The 23087-nt window shown below is 39.9% G+C and overlaps 1 protein-coding gene across 1 annotated transcript in view; it reads left to right on the top strand.

Moving 5' to 3' along the window:
* Positions 1-22877, top strand: part of tp53i13 (tumor protein p53 inducible protein 13) — a 45570-nt gene extending 22693 nt beyond the window's left edge. Inside the window, exons 5-9 of the mRNA XM_072589755.1 lie at positions 4234-4312; positions 7247-7375; positions 8029-8235; positions 9742-11032; positions 17785-22877. Coding sequence (XP_072445856.1) covers positions 4234-4312; positions 7247-7375; positions 8029-8235; positions 9742-11032; positions 17785-17897 — 1819 coding nt within the window. The 3' untranslated portion in view covers positions 17898-22877. The remainder of the gene's footprint in view (positions 1-4233; positions 4313-7246; positions 7376-8028; positions 8236-9741; positions 11033-17784) is intronic.
* Positions 22878-23087: the final 210 nt, after the last annotated feature.

Genomic DNA, 23087 nt, shown 5'->3' with positions numbered 1-23087 from the left:
GCAAGAGAGGAAATAGCTGGGGCTTTAACAGATATCTTTGCAGCATCCTTGAACACAGAGGAGGTCCCAGAGGACTGGAGAATTTTTAATGTTGTCCTCTTGTTTAAGGAGGGGAGTAGGGGCAATCCAGGTAATTACAGACCTGTGAGCCTGATGTCAGTAGTAGGGAGGCTACTGGAGAAGATACTAAAGGATAGGAGAAATACCTATTTGGAAGAAAATGGGCTTATCAGTGATAGGCAGCATGGTTTTGTGCAGGGAAGGTCATGTCTTACAAACCTAATAGAATTCTTTGAAGAGGTGACAAAGTTGATTGATGAGGGAAGGGATGTTGATGTCATATACATGGACCTCAGTAAGGCATTTGATAAGGTTCCCCATGGTAGGTTGATGAAGGAGGTGGAGTTGCATGGGGTCCAGGTAGCTATCCATCTCGCTAGATTGATAGAGAATTGGCTGGGCAACAGGAGTCAGAGAGTAGTAGTGAAAGGAGCTTCTCAAAACGGAGACCTGTGACCAGTGGTGTCCCAAAGGATCCGTGCTAGGATTACTGTTGTTTGTGATATACATAAATGATTTGGAGGAATAGATAATCAGTGCAGGAGAAGGCCATTCGGCCCTTTGAGCCAGCACTACCATTCATTATAATCATGGCTGATCACCCACAATCAGAATCCTGTTCCTGCCTTATCCCCATAACTCTTGATTCCACTATCCTTATGAGCTCTATCCATCTCTTTCTTGAAAGTATCCAGAGACTTGGCCTACATTGCCTTGAGACAGAGCATTCCACATATCCACCACTCTCTGGGTAAAGAAGTTTCTCCTCAACTCTGTTCTAACTGGCCTACCCCTTATTTTTTAATGGTGTCCTCTGGTTCTGGACTCACCCATCAGCGGAAACATGCTTCCTGCCTCCAGAGTGTCCAATCCTTTAATAATCTTATACATTTCAATCAGATCCCCTCTCATCGTTCTAAACTCAAGTGTATACAAGCCCAGTCACTCCAATCTTTCAACATATGATAGTCCCTCTTTTCCGGAAATTGACCTCATGAACCTACACTGCACTCCTGCAATAGCCAGATTGTCCTTCCTCAAATTTGGAGACCAAAACTGCACCCAATACTTCAGATGAGGTCTCACCAGGGCCCTGTACAACTGCAGAAGGACCTCTTTGCTTCTATACTCAATTCCTCGTTATGAAGGCCAGCATGCTATTAGTGACCTAGGAAGGTGTAGGTTGCCTCATTAACAAGTTTGCAGATGACACTAAGATTGGTGGAGTAGTGAATGGGACTGCCAGAGAATACAGCAGAATGTAGATAGATTGGAGAGTTGGGCAGAGAAATGGCAGATGGAGTTCAACCTGGATAAAAGTGGGGTGATGCATTTTGGAAGATGCAGTTCCAGAGTGAACTATACAGTAAATGGAAAGGTCCTGGGGAAAATTGATATACAGCGTGATCTGGGTGTTCAGGTCCATTGTTTTCTGTAGGTGGCAACGCATATCAGTAGAGTGGTCAAGGTGGCATATGTCAAGCTTTCCTTCATCAGATGGGGTATTGATTACAAGAGTTGGCAGGTCATATTACAATTATACAAGACTTTAGTTTGGCCCCATTTGGAATACTGTGTACAGTTCTGATCGCCCTATTACCAAAATGATGTGAATGCTTTGGAGAGGTGCAGAGGAGGTTCACCAGGATGTTGCCTGGTATGAAAGGTGCTAGCTATGAGGAGAGGTTGAATAGATTGGGATTATTTTCATTGGAAAGAAGGTGGTTGAGAGGGGAACCTGATTGAGGTCTACAAAATCATGAGAGGTGTAGACAGGATGGATAGCAAGAAACTTTTTCCTAGAATGGGGGACTCAATTACTAGGGGTCACTAATCCAAAGTGAGGGGGGCAAAGTTTAGAGGAGATATACGTGGGAAGTTCTTTACGCAGAGGGTGGTGGGTGCATGGAATGCGTTGCCAGTGGAAGTGGTAGAGGTGTGAATGATAGTGTCACTTAAGATGTATTTAGACAGATGCATGAATGGGCAGGGAGCAGAGGGATACAAACCCTTGGGAAAAGAGGCAGCTGATTTAGATAGACAGTATGGATCAGCATAGGCTTGGAGGGCCAAAGGACCTGTTCCTGTGCTGTTCTTTGTTCTTTAAGTAGTCACGTTTGGTAGCTTCACCAGGTTGACACCTTGAATTCGGGCTTAAAATTTTGATTACATTACACATAGAATAAGCATCTTCTGTGATTCCTTGGGCAAAAGAGATGCTGAACAATATTTACTGCTATCTCATTGCCCAGCCTGATGCCCCTCCACCCCCATATACCATTGAAAGCTTTGCTGTAGGAGCTGGCTTTGCAGTGGATGTTTTCTCTTCCCAGCTCCCCCTGCTTTCTGGGTTGCCATGGGGAAAGTGACAATAGACTTTGTGAAAGTGATGTAAAGGTACAGAAATTCCCCATTGGAGGCTGTGCACTAATTCGATTTGACTCCAGAAGTTTATGTAGATCAAGAGTTTCATTTTGGCTACAATTGCCTCACTGGGCTTCTCTTTTATTATTGAATTCTCACTAAAAACCAGTCGTTTTTGGAAGAATCAGCCTTGAATTAAGAAAATGGATGGGGGCCCCAAGGTGAATTTGAAGCATAAAAACAATATTATTATTTTGGCTTCTATATAAATAATTTAGCAGAACCCTTGAGCATTTATAGTAATGCACAGCTAAACTTCACTTTGATTATTGTCACATGTACATAAATACAAGCATTTCTGGATTAGTGGTGCTGGAAGAGCACAGCAGGTCAGGCAGCATCTGAGGAGCAGTAGAATCGATGTTTCGGGCAAAAGCCCGTCATCAGGAATACAGGAAGTGAGCCTGAAGGGTGGAGGGATAAGTGAGAGGAGGGTGGGGGTGGGGAGAAAGTAGCATAGAGTACAATAGGTGAGTGGGTGGAGGGCGGAGTGAATAGGTGGAAAAGAAGATAGGCAGGTAGGACAAGTCTTGGGGACAGTGCTGAGCTGGAAGTTTGGAACTGGGATGAGGTGGGGGAGGGGAAAGCAGATCACTGGGAGAGGAAAACTTGGACAGAGTAAGGCATACAGGTTACACTGCACAGGATGCAACATTCTTTGACCTTGCTTTTATATCGGCCCCAACCATCATTTTAAATTGAGACTCAGTCACTTATTGGACTAGATTTTATGGTTGGCAAAGAAGTGATGGAGTTTCCCACCGACTTCGATGAAAGCTGCCTCCCTCCATTTCCTGGGAAGCTTTGTCATTGTTTATTTGATCCCATAGCCAAGCCCAAAGCATCCAGCAGCTGATAGACCAGGTAAGATAAGCCCCTACTTACACTGATTCTCAGACTGCAAAACTAGAAACTAAAATGAAATAATTATCCAACAGTTTTTGAATAACTTTGCCTTTTGTAAACTAAAGATTGTGCCACACAGATCATTGCAACTGCCAGTAAACTGCAATATTATCAGTGATTTAGATTGAACACAAGCAATGGGACCAGGAATATCTCCTTAGTTTCTCAAAATGGCTATGCCGTTGTTTAACATCTTAGCTGATCTCTGCTCTACTCCACTTTTCTTCCAGCTCTCCATAACCTTTGAGCCCCAAATAATGTTCTAAAAAGGTATCAGTCTAGCACATTGCTTTACATAATTATTTGATTTTTAAAAAAAAATTAGGACAGTCCAGGAAGCTCAAAGTATCACATCAGAGCAACGTAACCCTTTCCAAGTATTAAATTAAAGTACATTACAATTCTGATTGCTAAAAAGCAAAGATATTGTTCATGTTGTAAATCTGAAATAGAAAATGCTGCAAATTTTACGTACGTTTGGCAATAGTGGAGCAAGAATCAGAAAATTCCGATCAATGACCTTGAGTCAGAATTGTCCAACTTCAGCTGTTTTTACAACAGTTGATGTTATTCACATTTCATGACAGACTTTTCAGTAAATTAGTTTTGATAATCTGTGTTAGTGAATTCTTCCAGATTTACACCTTCTGCAGACAAGGTTGAGGAGCTGAAGTTGGAATATTTTTAATGCAGTTTCTCATACTTTGCAAGTTGATATTGTTAAGCCAGAGAATCAGAACTTCAATGAATTAATAGACTAGCTAATGGTGTGTGAGGGAGGCAGCCCACTACAAAGCATTTTATTAACACGACTTTATTTATTTTTCTTTTTGAATTGGATAGTGGCATGTTTCGACCTAACTGGGCAGCATATGGAGAATACTTGTATGTCCCTCCTCAGCGCTGGGTTCACAACCTGCAGGTACTGAATTATTCATTTGATACATTTGAGCTTGCTTTCAAATGAAACTTTAATCACACGAGTGTTTGTTAAGTCTGCAAAAGGGGAAGGGTGAGAGATACCACTCTTAGCATGAACAGTTAGAACATTATCTGAAGATGAGCAATGGAAAATAGTGGATGACCAGATTAGAGTCTCAGGCAGCAGAATAATAGAGAAAGTTGAGGTGATGAATATCTGTGCAAGTGAGGCTATAGATAATTATCTATGCAGAGCTATTGAGTTAAGTATCAGGCTCAGTAACTATGCCACAATGTTGGCTGGCCATTTGTTATTTATGGAGAAAGTGAGGACTGTAGGTGCTGGAGATCAGAGCTGAAAATGTGTTGCTGGAAAAGCACAGCAGGTCAGGCAGTATCCAAGGAGCAGGCGAATTCCTGAGAAAGGGCTCATGCCCAAAACGTCAATTTTCCTGCTCCTTGGATGCTGCCTGACCTGCTGCGCTTTTCCAGCAACACATTTTCAGCATTTGTTATTTATGGCCATGTGTAAACTGCATTCTGGGAAAGCAAAATAACTTGAATCAGTTTAACATTAATACTAACACTTTGCACTGATTTTCAGAGTTATTACATCATTTAATTGCTACTTCATTAAAAAGTATCATGCACTAATTTGCATGGCAACTAGGAGCAGCAGTAGGCCATTCAACCCTTGGAGCCTGCTGTATCACTTGCTATTATCATTGGCTGATCCTCTGTCTCATTACCATTTCTCTTGAAGCCTTTAAAGTGTTAAATATTGAATATATTCAGTGACTTACAGCTTGGAAACAGACCCTTTGGTCTAACTAGTCCACGTTGATCATATTCCAAAACTAAACTCTTCCCACCTGCTTGCGTTTGGCCCATATCCTTCCAAATCTTTCCCCTGGTTGTACTTATCCAAATGTCTTTTAAATGTTGTAACTGTACCTTCAACCATCACTTCCTCTGACAGTTCATTCCACGCACTGTCCACTGTGTAAAACATTGCCCCTCATGTCCTTTTTAAATGTTTCTCCTCTAATCTTCCAATTATGCCTCCTGGTTTTGATCTCCCCCAATTGAGGGAAAAGACCTTTGCTATTCATCTTATCTATGTCCCTCACCATGTCATAAACCTCTTTAAAGTCACCTCTCAACTTCCTGTACTCCAGTGAAAAAGGTCCCAGCCTCCCCTCGTATTTCAAACCCTCCATACCCAGCAACATCCTGGTAAATCTTTTCTGAACCCTCTTTGTTAAAAAGCAGCCTCCCTTTCACAGTCTTTAGAAAAATTAGCTCTTAATGAAATGATTTTAAAAATGCAGTTTCAAAATCTACTAAGGAGTTGGAATTCCCCTGCTCAGTGCAGAGTGACCACATAGGCCAAGCATTTCAGCAAGATGAAGGATGTGTTCATGCGATAGTTTGAGTGCAAAGAGATTTGCAGTTCAAATCCAAAATTAATAAGTTATCTGATGACTGTCCATAGGATGCACTTTTGCACTCTAAGCATGCAAACACAGAAAAGAGCCATAGATAATCACACCATTTACCAAAGAGTCCCCAGGATTACATGTCAATCATTGGTACCATCCATCCTTATAGGCATTATATTGGGCAGCAGCCAACACGTGAAAGCTTCTTTTCTATCTTTTTTTTCTCAGTCAGATACGTTTTTTTTTGGTACAACTCATCTTCTATGTAAACATATAATCATTGCTTAATTGTATCCAAGTGGTGGGCATTAACTGGGGATTGATCCCATAAACAGACAGACTAAAACTGCAGCTGCTGGGTGGGGTAGTATATGCTCAGAATGTGTAAATCTGTAAATAAGTATAACAAGTGCACAAAGACTGATTCTAGTTCATCATTCACCAGCTGACTTTCTGCAAAGGAACACTTCAATCCAAAGAAGCCAGACAACTTAGTTCATGTCCACCTATTAATCTTTGCAATAAAATCTACATTAAGAAAGATCATACTGGTACTGTCCTGTACATTAGTTGAGATGCTAAGGACAACTTACTTAAAGAAAGGAAGGATGAATGAAAAATACTGAATGATTAAAGAGATATTGAACTACACATCAGTGATAACATGAGCATCAGCTCACATTGTAGCATGATACGCATAGTCAAAGGAGATCCTCATCCAGTGAGCAGAGTGTGTTCTCCACATCTGCATTACCATGGCTGTGTTCCCACCCCCCCCAACCATCCTTCTAAACTGTAGTGAATACAGGCCCAATCAAACCAAAGTCTCCTCATAGGATAGTCCTGCCATCCCTGGTATCAACCTAGTGATCATGTTTCTGGCAAGATGATCCTCTGTTAGGAAGGGAGACCAACACTGTTCATAATAATCAGGTGTGATCACCCCAAGGTTCTGAATTCCTTCTTACAAACTCAAATCCTCTTGCAATGAAGGCCAGTATACCATTTACCTTCTAGTTGCGCCTTGTACCTGGCTAGTGTACAAGAACATACCAACTTCCCAATATAGCACCATTTAAATAATGGTGAGAAACAGAAAGGATGTTTCTCAAACCAAAAAGTGTTGTACTGATGCTTTTAAGTAATCTCATTTGGCAACATTAACTGTCTAATAGTGTTAATTTCTAGCAATCTCATTGGCTGTCATTAAATACACTGATGCCTAACTATTCCATATTTAATGGGCAGTACTCTGGACAGACAGTGATAAATTAGCTTCTCAAGCCTGGACAGTATGTGCCAGAAATCTGCCCCCCTTCTCTCTCAGGCCTAACTCCAGTTTCCACCTCTCCAGCAGTAAATCTATTCCACCCGATCATGTCTATGTTGAACAAACTCTCGGGAGGTTTTTTCACTCATAACCTTGCATTTTTTGGTAAAACGTTACTGAATTGCTTTCACTGTGTTTTTAATTGTTTTGTTTTCTTGTCTAGCGAGGTGGGGTAGCTTTCCTTTATCATCCATGTGTTCACCCCAGATTGAAGGAGGAGCTCTCCCTACTGGCAAGAGCATGCAAGTACCAGCACATCATCACTCCACATCTCAATCTAAGTCAGCAATGGGTAAGCACCTCACCCAGGTAATACTGCAAGAGGTGGAGGCTACATATGGATTTCCTCCCATTCCATCAATGATTCCTTCATAGCTAATCTCCAGTGAAACTCATTATGGATTCACGTATTGGGCAATTGGCTGGGAACACAGTTGCCGAACGCAAAATGCAAGGGATAGCACTGAATGTAGTTTGCATACATTAGGAGAGATTGGGAATAAAAATGATCTGAAAACAATTTATAGCAAAGCACTGTAAAGTTTTAGCTGTTAATTCTTTCCAGGCTCCCCAAACTGTGGGGGCACCAGCCAGAGGTTTGAGCTCACAAGGCATAATCTCATGGGGGTTTTCATCTACTCTGTAACTCTCACACAAAGGATTAATGCCCTTGGAACAGTAAGAATGAGCTCTGTTTAAACTCTGAATTGATTTCAAATGGACCTGCTTTTCCCCCACCTTTAGTTTGTTCCCTGGTCCCTGCAGGTGAAAATGGAACCTTTAGCCCCTGCTTTTAAACTCAGTCTAAATCCCATTCAAAGTACTCAGTGCTTAGCAAAACAATCGCAGAAATGTTTTCCGCAAAGAAATATTCATTTAAGAGAATTAATTCTTCTATCTTAAACCTAATTGTGTTAATTTAGATACACTGTTCTATTTTGACAGCCTCTGGCCTTAGTTACCTGGGGTAAAAGTTTGGAAATGTCAACGATTAATGTGGCAGAAGCTGTTTCTTGGCTGAGGGAGAGTGTAAACCCAGCTCGCAGTTCTGAAATGGAAGAGGTTGGTGCTTACAATTACCTGTTGATCTGGAGAGCAAAGCTGACATCAGCCAGCAGTGATCAAGTTACCTGTCCTGAAAACCAAGTGAAGGTAAGTTGACCCTCTGAAAGAGCAAAATGTAATGCCAGCTGAAGGCCATAGATGGAGTCAATTTGCTTGCTTCAGAAATGCTATGTAAGCAATTAACCCTTTTTGTTTAATATAAAAGCTAACACACTAAGGAGTTGCTGATTCAGCAAAGAAAGCAAGAATTAATTATTTGCAGTTGTTAGGATACAGCTGGCCTAGATAAAGGACTTTGGACTCATTCCAGATTGGGATTCAATTAGACTAGTAAAAACCTAGGCCTAAAATAATGTAGTGGTAAACACAAATGCAGTTCCTTGTTTTCAGCTTAATTGTTCTTGTGCATGATTTATTTTAATGAACAAGGAGAATTATCAGGAATTATACTAATTAAATTGTGAACAATTTATAAGTCCTGAGGAGCCCCGTCGTGGGCACTGTAACATGGTTCCATGCAGCTTCACATCAAACCTAAATCCCAGGTATGTGCTGCATAAGCCAAGACAACAGATGAATTGCTGAGAATTAGCCTCAGGCACCTTGTCACATTTAAAAAGTGGGGGGGGGAGGGGGGAGAGTATCTGCCAGAATTCACACAGCTATCGTGATAATATATGCAAGTCATGTGAAGATAGATGTTAATTGTTCTTGTTAATACTGTACATCCCCACCTATAAACAGCTGCTTTTACATTGACCTCAAAAATATCTAACTAGTAGTAGCAACTTTGGAATTCTCTGGGGTTGCAAAGAGGACGGTATATAATGCAAACAAAAACAAATTGCTGGAAAAGCTCAGCTGGTCTGGCAGCATCTGTGGAGAGAAATCAGAGTTAATGTTCGGGTGTAGTGACCCTTCCTCAGAACTGATGGTAGCTCAGGCAAAGTTGCTTTTTATGTAGAAGTTAGGGTGAGGGGACGGAGTAAATAATAAATAGAGAAGAACAGTTGAACAGACAAAGGAGTGGATAACAGTCAGCCCAGGAAAATGAATAGCTGCTAATGGGGATAATTAGTGGCTAACGATGGGTTGTGTGTAATGGCAAACCATGTGATAACAAGGCTGGGGATTGGGGTAAGGTCACAGACAAAGTGCTGATCTTTGCTGGAGCACTGCAGCAGGCCTGAGACAGAGATGTTGGCAAGGGAACTGGAAGGGTCTTCCTTGCAGACAGAATGTAGATGTTCTGTGAAGCAGTCTCCCAGTCTGTACTTCATTTCCACAATGTAGAGGAGACCCCCATGTTGTGAACAGCGAATGCAGTAGACTAGATTAAGTGAAGTGCAGGTAAAGCAGGTAAAGTTGGAATGGGTGGGGGACTGAGAAATTGAAGCAACCAATGTCATGTTGACAGAGGGCCGTGTGTATCTCAGTCTTTGCATCTTTTGTTCCTGGATGCCTGAAGGAAAAGAACAAGTTTCTTGTTGGTATAAAATGCAAGTTGTTTGGAAGAGTAGGAATTGAAACAGTTTGTTTTGGACGTACCTGCATTTAGAATCATGTATAAAACTGTTAAATTTCTTTTGGCAGGAACTGCAAGACTACTTTAAGAAAAGTGAACTTCAGTCAGCAATAAGAAAAGGGAATAATAAAGTTGGAGTAAATGTGCTCAGCAAAGGACTGCACATGATCGTGAGGAGGAGAAGAGACTCTTCTCATCTCAGAGAACCTACTCAGCCCAGCAGGCTCATAGATGGGACTTCTTCCAGGGCAGAGATTTCTTGGAAGATGCACGTGGGTTCCACAAAGAACATGTCCATTGTGAATCAATCAGCCAATCTAATGGGACAGCCCAGTGGACCAGCAGTAATCACTGGAGACTCTGAGAAAATCACAGGGAGCAAAATTCCTGGGAACCAGGAAATAGGGGGAGGGGAACAGAACAAGAGAAATAATTTGATGTCCACATTTCAGAAAGTAGACACAGCATCTCACTCGGAGGCACCAGGAAGTAAAACTCGCCAACAGACCTTTCCGCACAGCGCAGCCAGCCTGTTGAATTCAAGCGTGTTCCCTGTTGAACAGCTAAATTCTCGTCATCAGAACCAAATGCACAATACGTCAGATTCTTCACTGGATTCACAAGTGAAAGCTCAGAGGACTGAGAGTTCTTCACAAGAACATGTCAAAAGTGGTGCAAGTATCACTGACAAAGCTAACCGCCAAATTCTAGAGAACCCTGTCACGAAGGAGCAGCAGATGGTTAAAATTATTGCTAATAGTAATCATGTTCCTGACAGTCGAGCTGCCAATAAGGATACAGGTCAAATACCTCAGAATGGAAGCAAAGTGAGTGGGGAAAATGCAAAACCTCTACAGCCATTGCAGACTTCAGAAACCTCTTCCAAAAATGATGTTGGAATGAAGCAGAGTGATGAACTAGACAATGGAGAGTTTGGCAGTGACAGAACAGTTCAAAAAGTGGAGGCGAAGGAACCAGATATCCCAAAGAGTAACAGGACAGCAATCCTGAATGCTCAGGATGATCGCAATGAGACTGCAGCAGTGAATTCTGCAAAGGCGAACTGCAAATGTGAAGGTGCAGCTTCCCAGAACATACAGCCTGCACCTGCTAGTGCAGATTCAAATCCTTTAAAGGCAGGGATTCTTGAGAAAACTCAACATCATGACGAAGATAGGACATTGTACATCCCTACACCACGAACAGAGGAGGCAGCCTGGGCTGCAGCTGCCCTTGCTTTCCTCTTTGTATTCCTTACACTGGCAGTGTTATACACCAGGCTGTACAGAAAATTTATAAAGAGTGACAGTTTATACTGGACACCAGTTCCAGGCATTGATGGACAAGAAACTGTAGCAGGTGAAACTTTTTTTAAAAAATGCTATCAACACAAAAAGTTTACTCAGACATTTCTTAGCTTAGAGGTGGTAATTTGTGGCCTTATTACACTAATACCTTCCAGCTCTTGCCAATGCAGGATACTGCTTAAATATTATGAGTTCTGACATCCACCTGCAAAATGCATTTACACTCAACCACACTTAGTTTCCTCAACAAATCTTTGGCCATCCTCATTAAGCATGACTCTCCAAATTCAACTATAGTCTGCCTATGAGAATTCTTCCAAAGAACTTCCTCACCATCGAGGTTAGATTTACTGACCTAGAAATTAGAATTAGGATTTAGAATGTGAAATATTCAATGCAAGGGGAAAAATAAATTTAAAAAGGCAACAAAAATATCTGCAGCTCCTCCCACTGGTGGCATTGCTCAACTTGAAATGCTACTGAAGTAAATAGCAATGTTGGGAACTCTAATTATAAGTGAATTAGACTTAAATAACTTGCTGGTCTTCAGTCTCATGTCAAGTTGAAGTAAACATTGCTATTTAAAAGTGTTACCTGGCCACATTTAGAGTTGGAAATAATTAATAGTTACGGGGGAAGGTAAGAAGCCAATTGCCAACACTTGCCTCCTTCAAAAGTGTTTTATACCTGTTAAAAGAAATTTTCTCCTTACTGAAATGCTTTATAGTTTTGAAAATAGCCCTTGCAACATTTTTTTGCTCAGAGAAACTATCAGTCCATTGCTAAAATAGCCCCAGTGGAGTATCAGTGTATTACCTAGGCTATTAGCAACATTTACCTCCACTACAAGAGGCCATTCATCCTCCAGGGTAGCACTTTGTTGAACAATATGGTCATTCTTGTGTTCCCACTGTGGTCCCTTACCTGTTCAAGTTTGCTTCCATCAACAATCCAATTTCTTTCAATGCCATGATAGTAACCACTTCCACCACCTTAGTATGCAGCAGGTTCTTGGGCTTTAGTACTCACTGCTCACATTTCCCCTTCCAGTTCTTGTACAGATCCTTGAACGATAATTCCTCAGTTTTTGCATGATTAGTTAATGGAATAATTTCTTTTCCCCCCCGAGTATAAATCCTGTAGCCCTCTTGTTAATTGCCCCTCAAACTCTTTGGCTTCAAGGAGAAAGTCCCAGTTTCTTTCACTTCCCCATGGAGTCACATTCCCTCATCCATGGAACCATTTTGATTACTATTCTTTAAGAAGGTACAGGGATTAGATTGTCCTTAAGCATGGTGACCAGACCTGGATGCATTCTATAATTGCAGTCTTAGTTGCATAAGTTTCCTGCTTTTATACTTGATGCCTTTATGAAACCAGAGACCCATACACTAGTTATTTGGTATCTTGTTGTGGATCAACTGTAATTTTGTTTGTCAAGAAATGAGTAGGCTAATATTCCCCAAAACTTTAAATCTGACACTTTCTTACTTTCAGCACTATCGTCATGCAAATCAGATAGTTTGCAACTTTGGGGTTCTATTCAATCTAAAGTTGATGGCTTAGGCAACTGAAGGGAAGGCAATTATAATTAGGAATGTGCAGAAGGCCATAATTATAAGACTGCAGATAATTTAAGGGCTGAGGGTTGGCAGAGGTTACAGAGACAATAGACAATAGATGCAGGAGTAGGCCATTCTGCCCTTCGAGCCTGCACCGCCAGTGAGAGACAGTGAAGGATAAATCTGTGGAGGGATATGTAAAATTTAAACTCATGTCATTGCACGACTGGGAGTCAGTTTATGTGGTGAGCACAAGGACAGCTGTGGGGAATGGGGTTTCCTGTGGAGAAAAAAAATGGACAGCAGAGTTTTTGAATTATCTCAAGTCTAAGCTTGTAAAAGGCTAGGATCAGTTCATCCATTTACAGTTGCAAGACCAAGTGGTATGCCCTAACACAGAAATCATAAAGGAACTCATGATGATAGCATGACAGCTAGAAAAAAAGTTCAAAGGGATTATAATCAGAGGGACTATTTTCTCAAGAGGTCCAGGCATATTTACCATCAGGGCAATACATAGAAGAACTGTTTACTTCAGATCAGAGCAGTTCACATTGGGGAAAGATTTTAAAAACAAGAACAAGCTGATATAGTGGTTTAGTATGGATAACTGACTGAGAAATAACATTGAAAGTCATGAAGGACTGTCTCATAGATGAGTAATAGAGTTTTTTTTAAATTAAAGGGAAAGTTTACAGAGTAGATAAGGGATATAAATTAGAGAGTGGTACACTGATGTGAGAATAATGAGACCACTTCAGGGTAAGAAAAGGTCAAAAGTGAGACTTACAAAGCACCTACTGAAAACCATTCAAATTAGATGCACAGGGAAGAAATCAAATCCCAGAAAAATATTGATCACAGGCTGGAACGTAGCCACACTGTTATAAATGCTAATTTGGAAGTGATAGAAAAGGTAGGCACTATACTTCAACAAAACAAACAAACCAGTCAGCTCTAACTTAAAATGCATTTAGATAGATGTTAGAAGTGCAAGGCCTAGGGGCGTTCATAATTTTAAGTTGATTCAAATCACTTATGGACTGAAATGAGAGAGTAGTCTTATTTCAGTTATGAGAAATAGAACAATATGATAGGATAGTTAGGAAGAAACTATTCCCACTTATAAAATGATCAAGAACCAGAAGGCACAGATTTAAAGTGATTTTCAAAAAGTGAAAACATGAAACAGATTCAGTTGAGGCATTCAAGAGGGTACTGGCTGATTATTTGGATGCCAGCTATGTACAGGGATATGGGGGAAAGGTGGGAAATTGGCAGTAGTTAATGAAGAGCTGGTGCAGATATAGAAAGATGAACAGGAGCAGGCCTTCAGCCTTTTCAATCCAGTCTACCATTCGGTAAGATCGTGAATGATCATCCACACTCAGCACAGTGCATTCAATTCCTGCTTTCTCCCCCTGCCCTTAGATTTAGTTCTTGGGAGCTAAAGGGATCAAACTCCTCCTTGAAAACATGCAATGATCTGGTTTCATCTGCCTTCTGTAATAAAGAATTTTACAGGATTGCCACTCTCCACAGAGGAGGAGACTAAAACTGTACACAATATAAGAGAGATGGCCCTATATAACCACTGCAAAACATCCATGTTTGTTTACTCAAATCCTCACCCTAAGGAGGTCAACATACCATTTACTGTCTTCACCATTTGCTACACCAGAATGCTTACTTTCAGTGACTGGTGTTTAGAACACCCAGTCTGGTTGCACCTCCTCCCCCCTCCTCCCCCCTTTCCCCCTACCCTTCAAGCAATGTGTCTTCCTGTTTTTCCTACCAAAGCGGATATCTTCACATTTATCCACATTATAATTCATTTGCCTCCGCATTCAACTTGTCCAAATCACACTGAAGCATCTCTGCATCCTCCTCACAATTCACCATCCCAGCCAGCTCAGTGTCATCTGCAAACTTCAGAGATCTTACATTGAATTCCCTTGTCTAAACTAGCCACCTTCTAGTACACTTCTATGATCCAAAAGGTCCTCCTATCCGCATAAGCCACAAGACTACTTCAGCTACATGTATTTTCACAAATTTGACAATTTATTATCAATAAGTATAAAAGAATATTAATTAATAAGGCAGTGGCTCAGTTGAATAAAACAATGAACTGTGGATGCTGGAGATTGAAAGAACAGAAAGTTGCTGGCAAATCTCAGCAGGTCAGGCAGCATCTTTTCATGAAGCCTCCCTGGAATCAAGACATTAGCTCTGCTTCATTGCCACAGATGCTGCCAGATGTGTTGAGTTTCTGTTTTTATTTCAGTGGTTCAGTTGGTCCACTTTGGGACATAGTTCATGACTTAAAATTAACTTCAGTCAGACCTATGTGTTTTCATATTCCTTCTGCGCTTAATCACCAAACGTTATGCTTTATTAATCCTTACTATTCCCCAACACAATCAGGACAACCTGAACTCTTAATTTTCCTACCAAAGCAGTAGCAGCACAAGATCACTTCTGATTACCTAGATAGCATGCATACAGTTTATAATTGGTTTCTTAAGAGTGGTCATGTGGAAGTGATATCAGTCAGATGACTATCTCCAGACTGGTTCCCAGAGATGTCAGTCATTTATAAAAACTACAAAAATCCTTCCAGCTTTTTTCAGTTAACTTACTAACTTTATGGGTTTCCTCCTGGTGCTCCTGTTTCCTCCCGCAGTCCAAAGATGTGCAGGTTAGGTGAATTGGCACAGTGGCTCAGTGGTTAGCACTGCTGCCTCACAGCACCAGGATCCCAGGTTCGTTTCCAGCCTCGGGCAACTGTCTGTGTGGAGTTTGCAAATTCTCAGTTTTTCTGCGTGGTTTCCTCCAGTTTCTTCCCACAGTCCAAAGATGTGCAGGTCAGGTGAATTGGCCATGTTAAATTGCCCATAGTGCTAGGTGCATTAGTCAGAGGGAAATGGGTCTGGGCGGGTTACTCTTCAGAGGGTCAGTGTGGATTATGCCGAAGAGCCTGTTTCCGCACTGTAGGGAATGTAGTCTTCATGATTGCCATTAAGATAAGCAGACACCACCTAAGTACTTCAGTGTCTGCTCAGAGGATCTATTGTGTCACACCCTTAAAAGAATTATCATCCAAAATATTTGACTGAGCTAAATATTTTGGAAAATTCTAAAGCCTGTTCAGACAAACCATTTGTTCACATCACATTACTGTTGCTTGGAACAGACTAAAAATTCATTTTATAAAACATGTGGAACATTATCAAGAATCAAACCTTATTACTCCATTGAATCTATGCAGCCTAGATTATCTTAAGAAATCATTATATAACATGCAGTTCAGAATTTATTTCTAATGTTATGTATATGTATTGACTTTTATGTTATGTACTTTAGCTTTGTAACTTTAACTATTTCTTCTTTAAGTGTCTGGGGACATAGAATGGTCTTCAAAGGTCTTGACAGCGAGTTTTGAGAAGATTTGTAATTCAGGTTGAGGTTCTTGATGTAGATTTGATCACTGAGCTGGAAGGTTCATTTTCAGATATTTTCTCACCATACTAGGTAACATCATCAGTGAGCCTCCAGGATACATGCCACAAAATGACATGACCCTCTCTTACTAGTATCCTTATATAGAGATAAGGAAGGACACCACTTCAGCTAGGACAACACATCCATCCTAGGATGAGCCAAACAGATACACGCACGAGAATTCCTAGAGGCATGGCATTTCAACTGGAACTCTATCAACAAACACATTGATGTGGACCCCATTTACTACCCCCTGAGAAAAAGAACAGGAAATAACATCACCAACCCAAAGAAACCCAAACATATAAATAGAAAGCACTGATGATTCCTGTTTCGGCCGGAGGCTGACTGAAGATGTTACGTAGTGTGGTGACAAAACATCTGACAATAAACTTTCCAGCTCAGCAAGCAAACCTACATCTAGGAGGTCTTGACAAGTTATAGGAGGATATAAAAAGGGAGCTTCCTCCAGCACTACAATAACCTGGGTCATGGGATCAATTTCACCAGTGACATGTTACCATAAAGGATTACATGCTTTGACACTAGTATCTTTTAATTTCCTGCAGCTAACCAGAATATATAAAAATACCTCACTTGCCTATACATTTCGCATAATTAAATTATGACAAATTATTGAAAAATAAACTCAAATTGACAGATGAATGAGCAATAAGATTCTAAAATTGAAACTGTTGTAGAATTACAATAAAAACTTGCATTCACATGGCATTATAGAGTACTGAGAGGCCCGGATAGGATGGGTATGGAGATGATGTTTTCACTAATAGGAGAGACTAGGATCCAAAGGCACAGCCTCAGAGACAAAGGATAAAAGAACTGAGGTGAGGGATTTCTTCAGCCAGAGGGTGGTTAATCATTGCCACAGAAAACTGTGAAGCCAAGTTGTTGAGTGTATTTAAGACAGAGATAGATTCTTGATTAATAAAGGGATCAAGGGTTACAGGGAGAAGGCAGGCGAACGGGTTTGAGAAACATTAGCCATGACCGAATGGCAGCGCACACTTGGGATGAATGGCCTAATCCTGCTCCTATATCTTATGGTCTGTAGTCCTTTGACACCTTTAACATCAGTTGTCTTCTGGTGCTTTCAAAGTTTGACAGGAATTGAAGAGAGAGACATTAACTTGGTCAAGAGATAGGTTTGAGGGAGTGTCTGAAAGAAGAGGTCAAGAAAAGTGTGGAGGAATTCCAGAACTTAGGCCTTGATGGCTGAAACATACCATCAAATTGCAGAACAAAATAGGGGATACTCATAACCAGAACTGGTGGGAAGAGAACAATATAGAAATATACAGGTATACAATGAATTACATCTGTGCCTACAGTTTTCTTCCTAATGCTTCATAAAATGTTTGTATAATTCCAAATACCAATGTGAAGTCCATCACGAATTACAATTGCCAACTGAAATATACCCATTTACTAATCAGTATCTGCTTTCCACAGATCAGTTAACATTCTTTCAAACCATTAACTTTGCAAGAGATCCTGTTCTGATTTTCAACAAACATTGCAAAAGTTGTTGGTATACTGAAACTCCATATAGAAGTGATTAAGAATTTCCTGGGGAGAAAGGTGTCCAATCCAATTAGTCATTTGTAACTTGACTTCACAAATGCAGTTAATCAGTACCCCAACCCAGGACACACTGCATCTCAAACTGTACAGCTTCAAACATGCCAATGATATTAAACAATTATTTGGTCTCTTACAGATGTGATAAAGAGGAGACTCAGCAGGTTTAGCAAGAGGAGGAAAAAAAGGCCACTGTACAAAAAGAAATCTATTTTACCTTATGATGTTCTTTCAAGTGACAATAGTGACTGATGCGACCAAAGATATTTTTTAAGCACTACAGTTCCATTAGATGGGCTAACATCAATGGACATCAGTGCAAACACTTCCCTCAATTATGAGGTGAATCTACAGCTGTGCAAAGCAAAAATGCTGGAAAACGTGAAGATGACAGAAATTCTATATTTTACTAAATATTTGTGGCATTACTTTGTTTAATCTGTAAATCATGTATTGTTAAATTTAATTATTGAAGACTGTACAGATTCTTGTTTCATAACTCCAGTAATATAAAACACAAATTTACACAGGCACTGCCTGTATATTCTAAGTATACCTGAGGACAAATGATACTCCGGTTAATAGCAAACCTCAAATCAGACCCTTTCTGAACATGCAATGCAAAAGATATTCCCATCATTTCTTTCTGTAACTCATTGATGATTTTGGGTCTTTTGCTTGGATTGAAGGTTAAAAAAACTTCTAAAATTAATTTCTAAGGTATTATAAAATGAATTGCTAAGTTGCATCACCACGTTCTGCATAAAAAAGCAACTCAAATTTATTTGGTCTTAGAACTGCTAAAATGTAACTAAACTTACATAAGATAAAAAGGATTAGAAGGAAATGGGGCAACTGTGTAGGGAGAGTCTCAAACACCAACATGATCTGGATTTTGTGGTTCGATAATATCCAATTTTAAGAGCTGGTGAGACCCACTCTAGTCAGGTTAGTGTAGAATCAATGCGATTTTACTGCTCCTCGGATGCTGACTGAACTGCTGTGCTTTTCCAGCACCACTCTAATCTAGACTCTGGTTTCCAGCATCTGCAGCCCTTGTTTTTACCTAGAATTAATTCCCACTTGTTTCAGTACCTGACAATCTTGAGAACACTTATTATAAGTAACTTGCTAGGGAACAGAGGGATTATTGTAGCAAAATATGTTTTTTATGATAAGGTATAAACTAGATTTTTTTCCTGTGTGCGCCAGTCTTGGCATTCAAAGATTAATGACTGAGCCAACTGTACTACCTGGTCATGTGCAAATTTTTAAGTGTGCAGAGTCTTCAAAAGCTACAGGATTAAACACACAACCCTTTAAATTCCTGACAGTCTTTACAAGTAATGGAATCATTTTTGCCATAAACCATTACCTCAGTCACTTCCTGCAAATATCATTAGGTTATGAACCAATTATTTAGAAAGGATTGTGATTTCACCTCAGGTACTTACGGTTGTATCGAGTTTGATGGAGCAGCTGGGTCAAACACAGTCATCTAAGGAAAAGATTTAAAGTGGTAATCAGAGATTCTGCTGCCCAGAATTTTGTTTTATACTCATTTTTACCATCTGCTAAATGATTTCTCCTTGTACTTAAAAGGAAACACCAGATCTCATTTTTCTGATAGAAAATCTCCAGAAAATCAGGTTTTCCATATCAAGCTCTGCAACTCCGGTTGGGCACACAAGAAAATATCATCACTCCATTAAAGAATCTCTATCTGCAAAATAGATTTCTCTTTGTAAGGTGAAAAATTATTTTTATATGATAGTATGTGAAGGGCTAAATTAAAAGCTCCAGTGGGGAGAGAGTAATCTTATGGGATTTTAACAACAGGGCAGAATAACAATACTAATAGTTGTGCAATCTTCTTTAGATTTCCAAGATGAGAGTAGCATTTTATGTTAGACAAACCTAATTGGAAGTAGGATTCACCAAGTACATTTAAATATGCAGTGATTTGACAGTTTGCTACAGAGTAGCATTAGACAAATGTTGCTGTGTGTCAGACATGATTCATTTTCAGCCATACCCTTGTATGCCTCTTGTCTGACAAGTATAAATAATACAAATCTAAGGACAATGAAAGGTTGGAAACACTTCCTGCAGTTATACACGTTTGTCAGAAGCAAAAGTGAATTATTGCTGTAAATATAAATGAATAGGAGAGTGGTTAATCATTCATGTGTGTAAAAATTTCCAATTATTGGGAAGTCTTACGTAAACTATGGTACTTTGGGAGCAATGTGTGTAAAGTTCATAGGATTTGTCGTCAGATGATATGGACACATCAAACCATGTTTCTTAGTGATTTAAAAGACTCAGATGAAATGTTTTCAAATAAAACATTCCTAATTTTCATGTAATATGATTTTTCAGAAATTAAAATTTGAGTTTACTTTATGAAATTGTTCTTTCCTAATATCTAATCGTAAATTTCTAGTCTGACGGTAGACAAATCTTTGAAAAGATACCCATTGATTAGTTTCCCTTTTCCATATTGTTCATGGCAGTCAGGTTTCAGTACCTTTTCATTTTCTAAATACTACCCAAGTAATGGCTTGAAGAAGTTTTGATGTGAGAGAGCAGAAGAAACTGAAAGGGTAGATACAGACAAAATATATCTAAGAGATCTCACCTAGTGGAACAGGGAGAGGGCAAAACAAAAAGGTGGAGAAACTCAGCAGATCTGGCAGCATCTGTGGTAAAAGGAACAGAGTTAACATCTCAAGTATGAATACAATCTTCAGCATAAGCTCAGAAGATAGGTCTCATAGTTTCAAAGCAGAGAATTTTGGATAGAGAGCTGTGAACTCAAAGCATACTGATCTCTGAGCCAGAATCAATTTTTGGTGACAGTAGCCCACCCAGCAGAAGCTAAAATTACATGCCTGACTTCTTGCACAGTCATACATTACAGCTTTATGATGGTAGCTGTGTTACAAAGTTAAAAATAAATCAGCTCAGGGGTTGAGCACTGTTACATTATTTTAAAGACATCTAACAACAGTGAACTGCCTACGATGAAGTTACAGCATTGAAAGGTTCAGGATATTCAGACTGCATCCCATTAGCTTATGCTAACTGGATGGCATTCTACTTTTCCCACTCCCAATGGCCTATCAAAACAAAACTTCTAACTATATTCGGAGAATTGGAGAGCTTAAGAAAGGATAGTAGTGACAGATAAATGATTAAAATGTACTAGGAATATTTGCATGATTCCAAAAACAGCTTACACATTTACAAACCAGGCAAGAGAAAGATGAATGGAAATGGTAAGGTGAATCAATTTCTACAAACCATTGCATCGTAATAGATATACAAGTATAGGACAATTGCTTGTCTTTGGCCACAAATATTGGCTTGGACTTAGGAGCAAATTTCACATTCTGCATTATTGAAATGTAGGCGACGGAATCCTGGAGAGATAAGTATTGTGATGCATTACACCAAAGGGCTATATTAGTGTGCCAGAGGTGAGGGAACTTGACGGCCATTGACAAAAAGGCATCATTTGATTGAAAATGGTCTCAAAGAGTCTTAGCAAAATTAAGGTCAATAGGAATTGGGGAAATCTCTCCCCGATTGAAGTCATCTAGCACAAAAGATGGTCTTTATTGTTGGAAACCAGTCATCTCAGCTGCAGGATTTCATTGAAAGATTCCCACAGAGTAGTATCCTACACTCCACCATTTTCAGCCACTTCATCAATGACTTGCCCACTATCATGGGAATGTTTGTCGACTGCAATGTGTTCCATATCATTCAGGACTCCCTCACAATGTGACCTTATGCAGCAGGATCTGGCCGATGACCATTTTCAAACAAGAAAGAGTCGCCTCATGACTTTCAATAGCATGATCATTGCTGAATCCCCAGAGCTGACTGGAAACTGAACTGGATAGGCCATATCAATACCATGGCTCTACAATCAGATAAACAACCGGGAATTTTGCGGTACTCCCATTCTGCATCCCTAAAGTCTGTCCGCCATCTACTAAGCACAAGTTAAGAATGTGATGGTATAGGGTCAACATTATCCACAACCAAGCAGTCAATTTTCTTTGCACCCTGTCCACCACTAGCACATAGTGGCAGTAAGTGTGCACCATTTATAAGCTACACTGCAATAACATGACAAAGTTCCTTTGTGTCTTTCAAGCAATTTCTACTATCTTGAAGGATACGGACATCAGGCACATAGGACCACATCACTGACAAGCTCCCCACAGTCACACTGACTTAAGGCTACTTCATTATCTGGACAAAACCCTGGATCCCTCCATAATGATGCATTGATTTAGCACTTCCTTCTCCAGGTGACTAGAGTTGGGAAATAAATGTTGGCCTTTTCAGCGTTTATCATATTCCAAGAGCAAATAGCAGAAGAAACTGCAAAAGACCAAGTTATGCAAATAATAAAATGCATAAAATTTTCAAATATAGTTCTGTATTTATAAAAAAACACACAGGCTTCTACCATTTATACAAGTGCCAGCTTTCGTTCAGTGGTAGCTAGTTTACCCGAGTCAGATGCTTGTAGGTTCAAGTGTAACTTCAGTTCTGAAGTGCCTAACCCTAGACGGACAATTATAATCCCAAGAGGACGTTACACTGTTGGGGCCACTTTTTCAAATGAGATGTTAAACCAAAGGACCTATCAAACTGTAGAGACAGACATAGGAGATGACAGTAAAATTCTCCACATGTCTTGGCTAACCTTTCTCTCTCAAACATCACAGGCAGGTTCTGTTTATTCTCTTATTGTTGCTTGTGAAATCCTGTACACACACTGGTGGCTGTGTTTGCCTATTTATTTTTAAAAGTACCAAACTGACTATACAGAGACTTGGGAAGTCATGAAAACAATATTATACAAGGCTTTCCTCTCCTATGATATTGTATAAAGTTTGACTACGTGACTTAGCCAGATAATGCTGACAAACTAACACTTAAATCAATAATCCTCATCATTATTTGTTGAAATAGTATGGCTTCTTGAGGTGAAGAGCAAATGCACAAGAAATTGCAAATATCTAAATATTGATGTGCAAGTTGTGCCACTCCACTGCAAGCTTCTCAAAAATTGCATTTTTGTTATCTTTGTAACCACTGAAAAGCAACAAATTTTGTAACATTGCTCCATTTGCATAGCTGACAGAATGTAAGCTCACCACAGAAAGCGATGCCACATCATTTCAAGTATTAAGTGACCATTTAATGGCGCAATTGACTTTGTCAGTGAAAGCCATTAGATGTGTGAAGTCTTACTCCTTCAGGTATTAATTGATGCTGGAAATTTTAAAACATTAAACTATTTTTTGAAAGAAAATTTTCTTTGTTTTTCAGCTTGCATTGCTGGTAACTTCGTGGGCAATAAAAAGTGTCTTGAACCGAAATGTAGAAGGCCAAATCAACAACACAGCAGTTGCAGTC

The sequence above is a fragment of the Chiloscyllium punctatum genome, chromosome 19, assembly GCF_047496795.1.
Source record: "Chiloscyllium punctatum isolate Juve2018m chromosome 19, sChiPun1.3, whole genome shotgun sequence".
Lineage (NCBI taxonomy): Eukaryota > Metazoa > Chordata > Chondrichthyes > Orectolobiformes > Hemiscylliidae > Chiloscyllium > Chiloscyllium punctatum.
The sequence above is the reverse complement of the archived record's forward strand: the minus strand, read 5'-3'. Positions and strand labels throughout refer to the sequence as shown.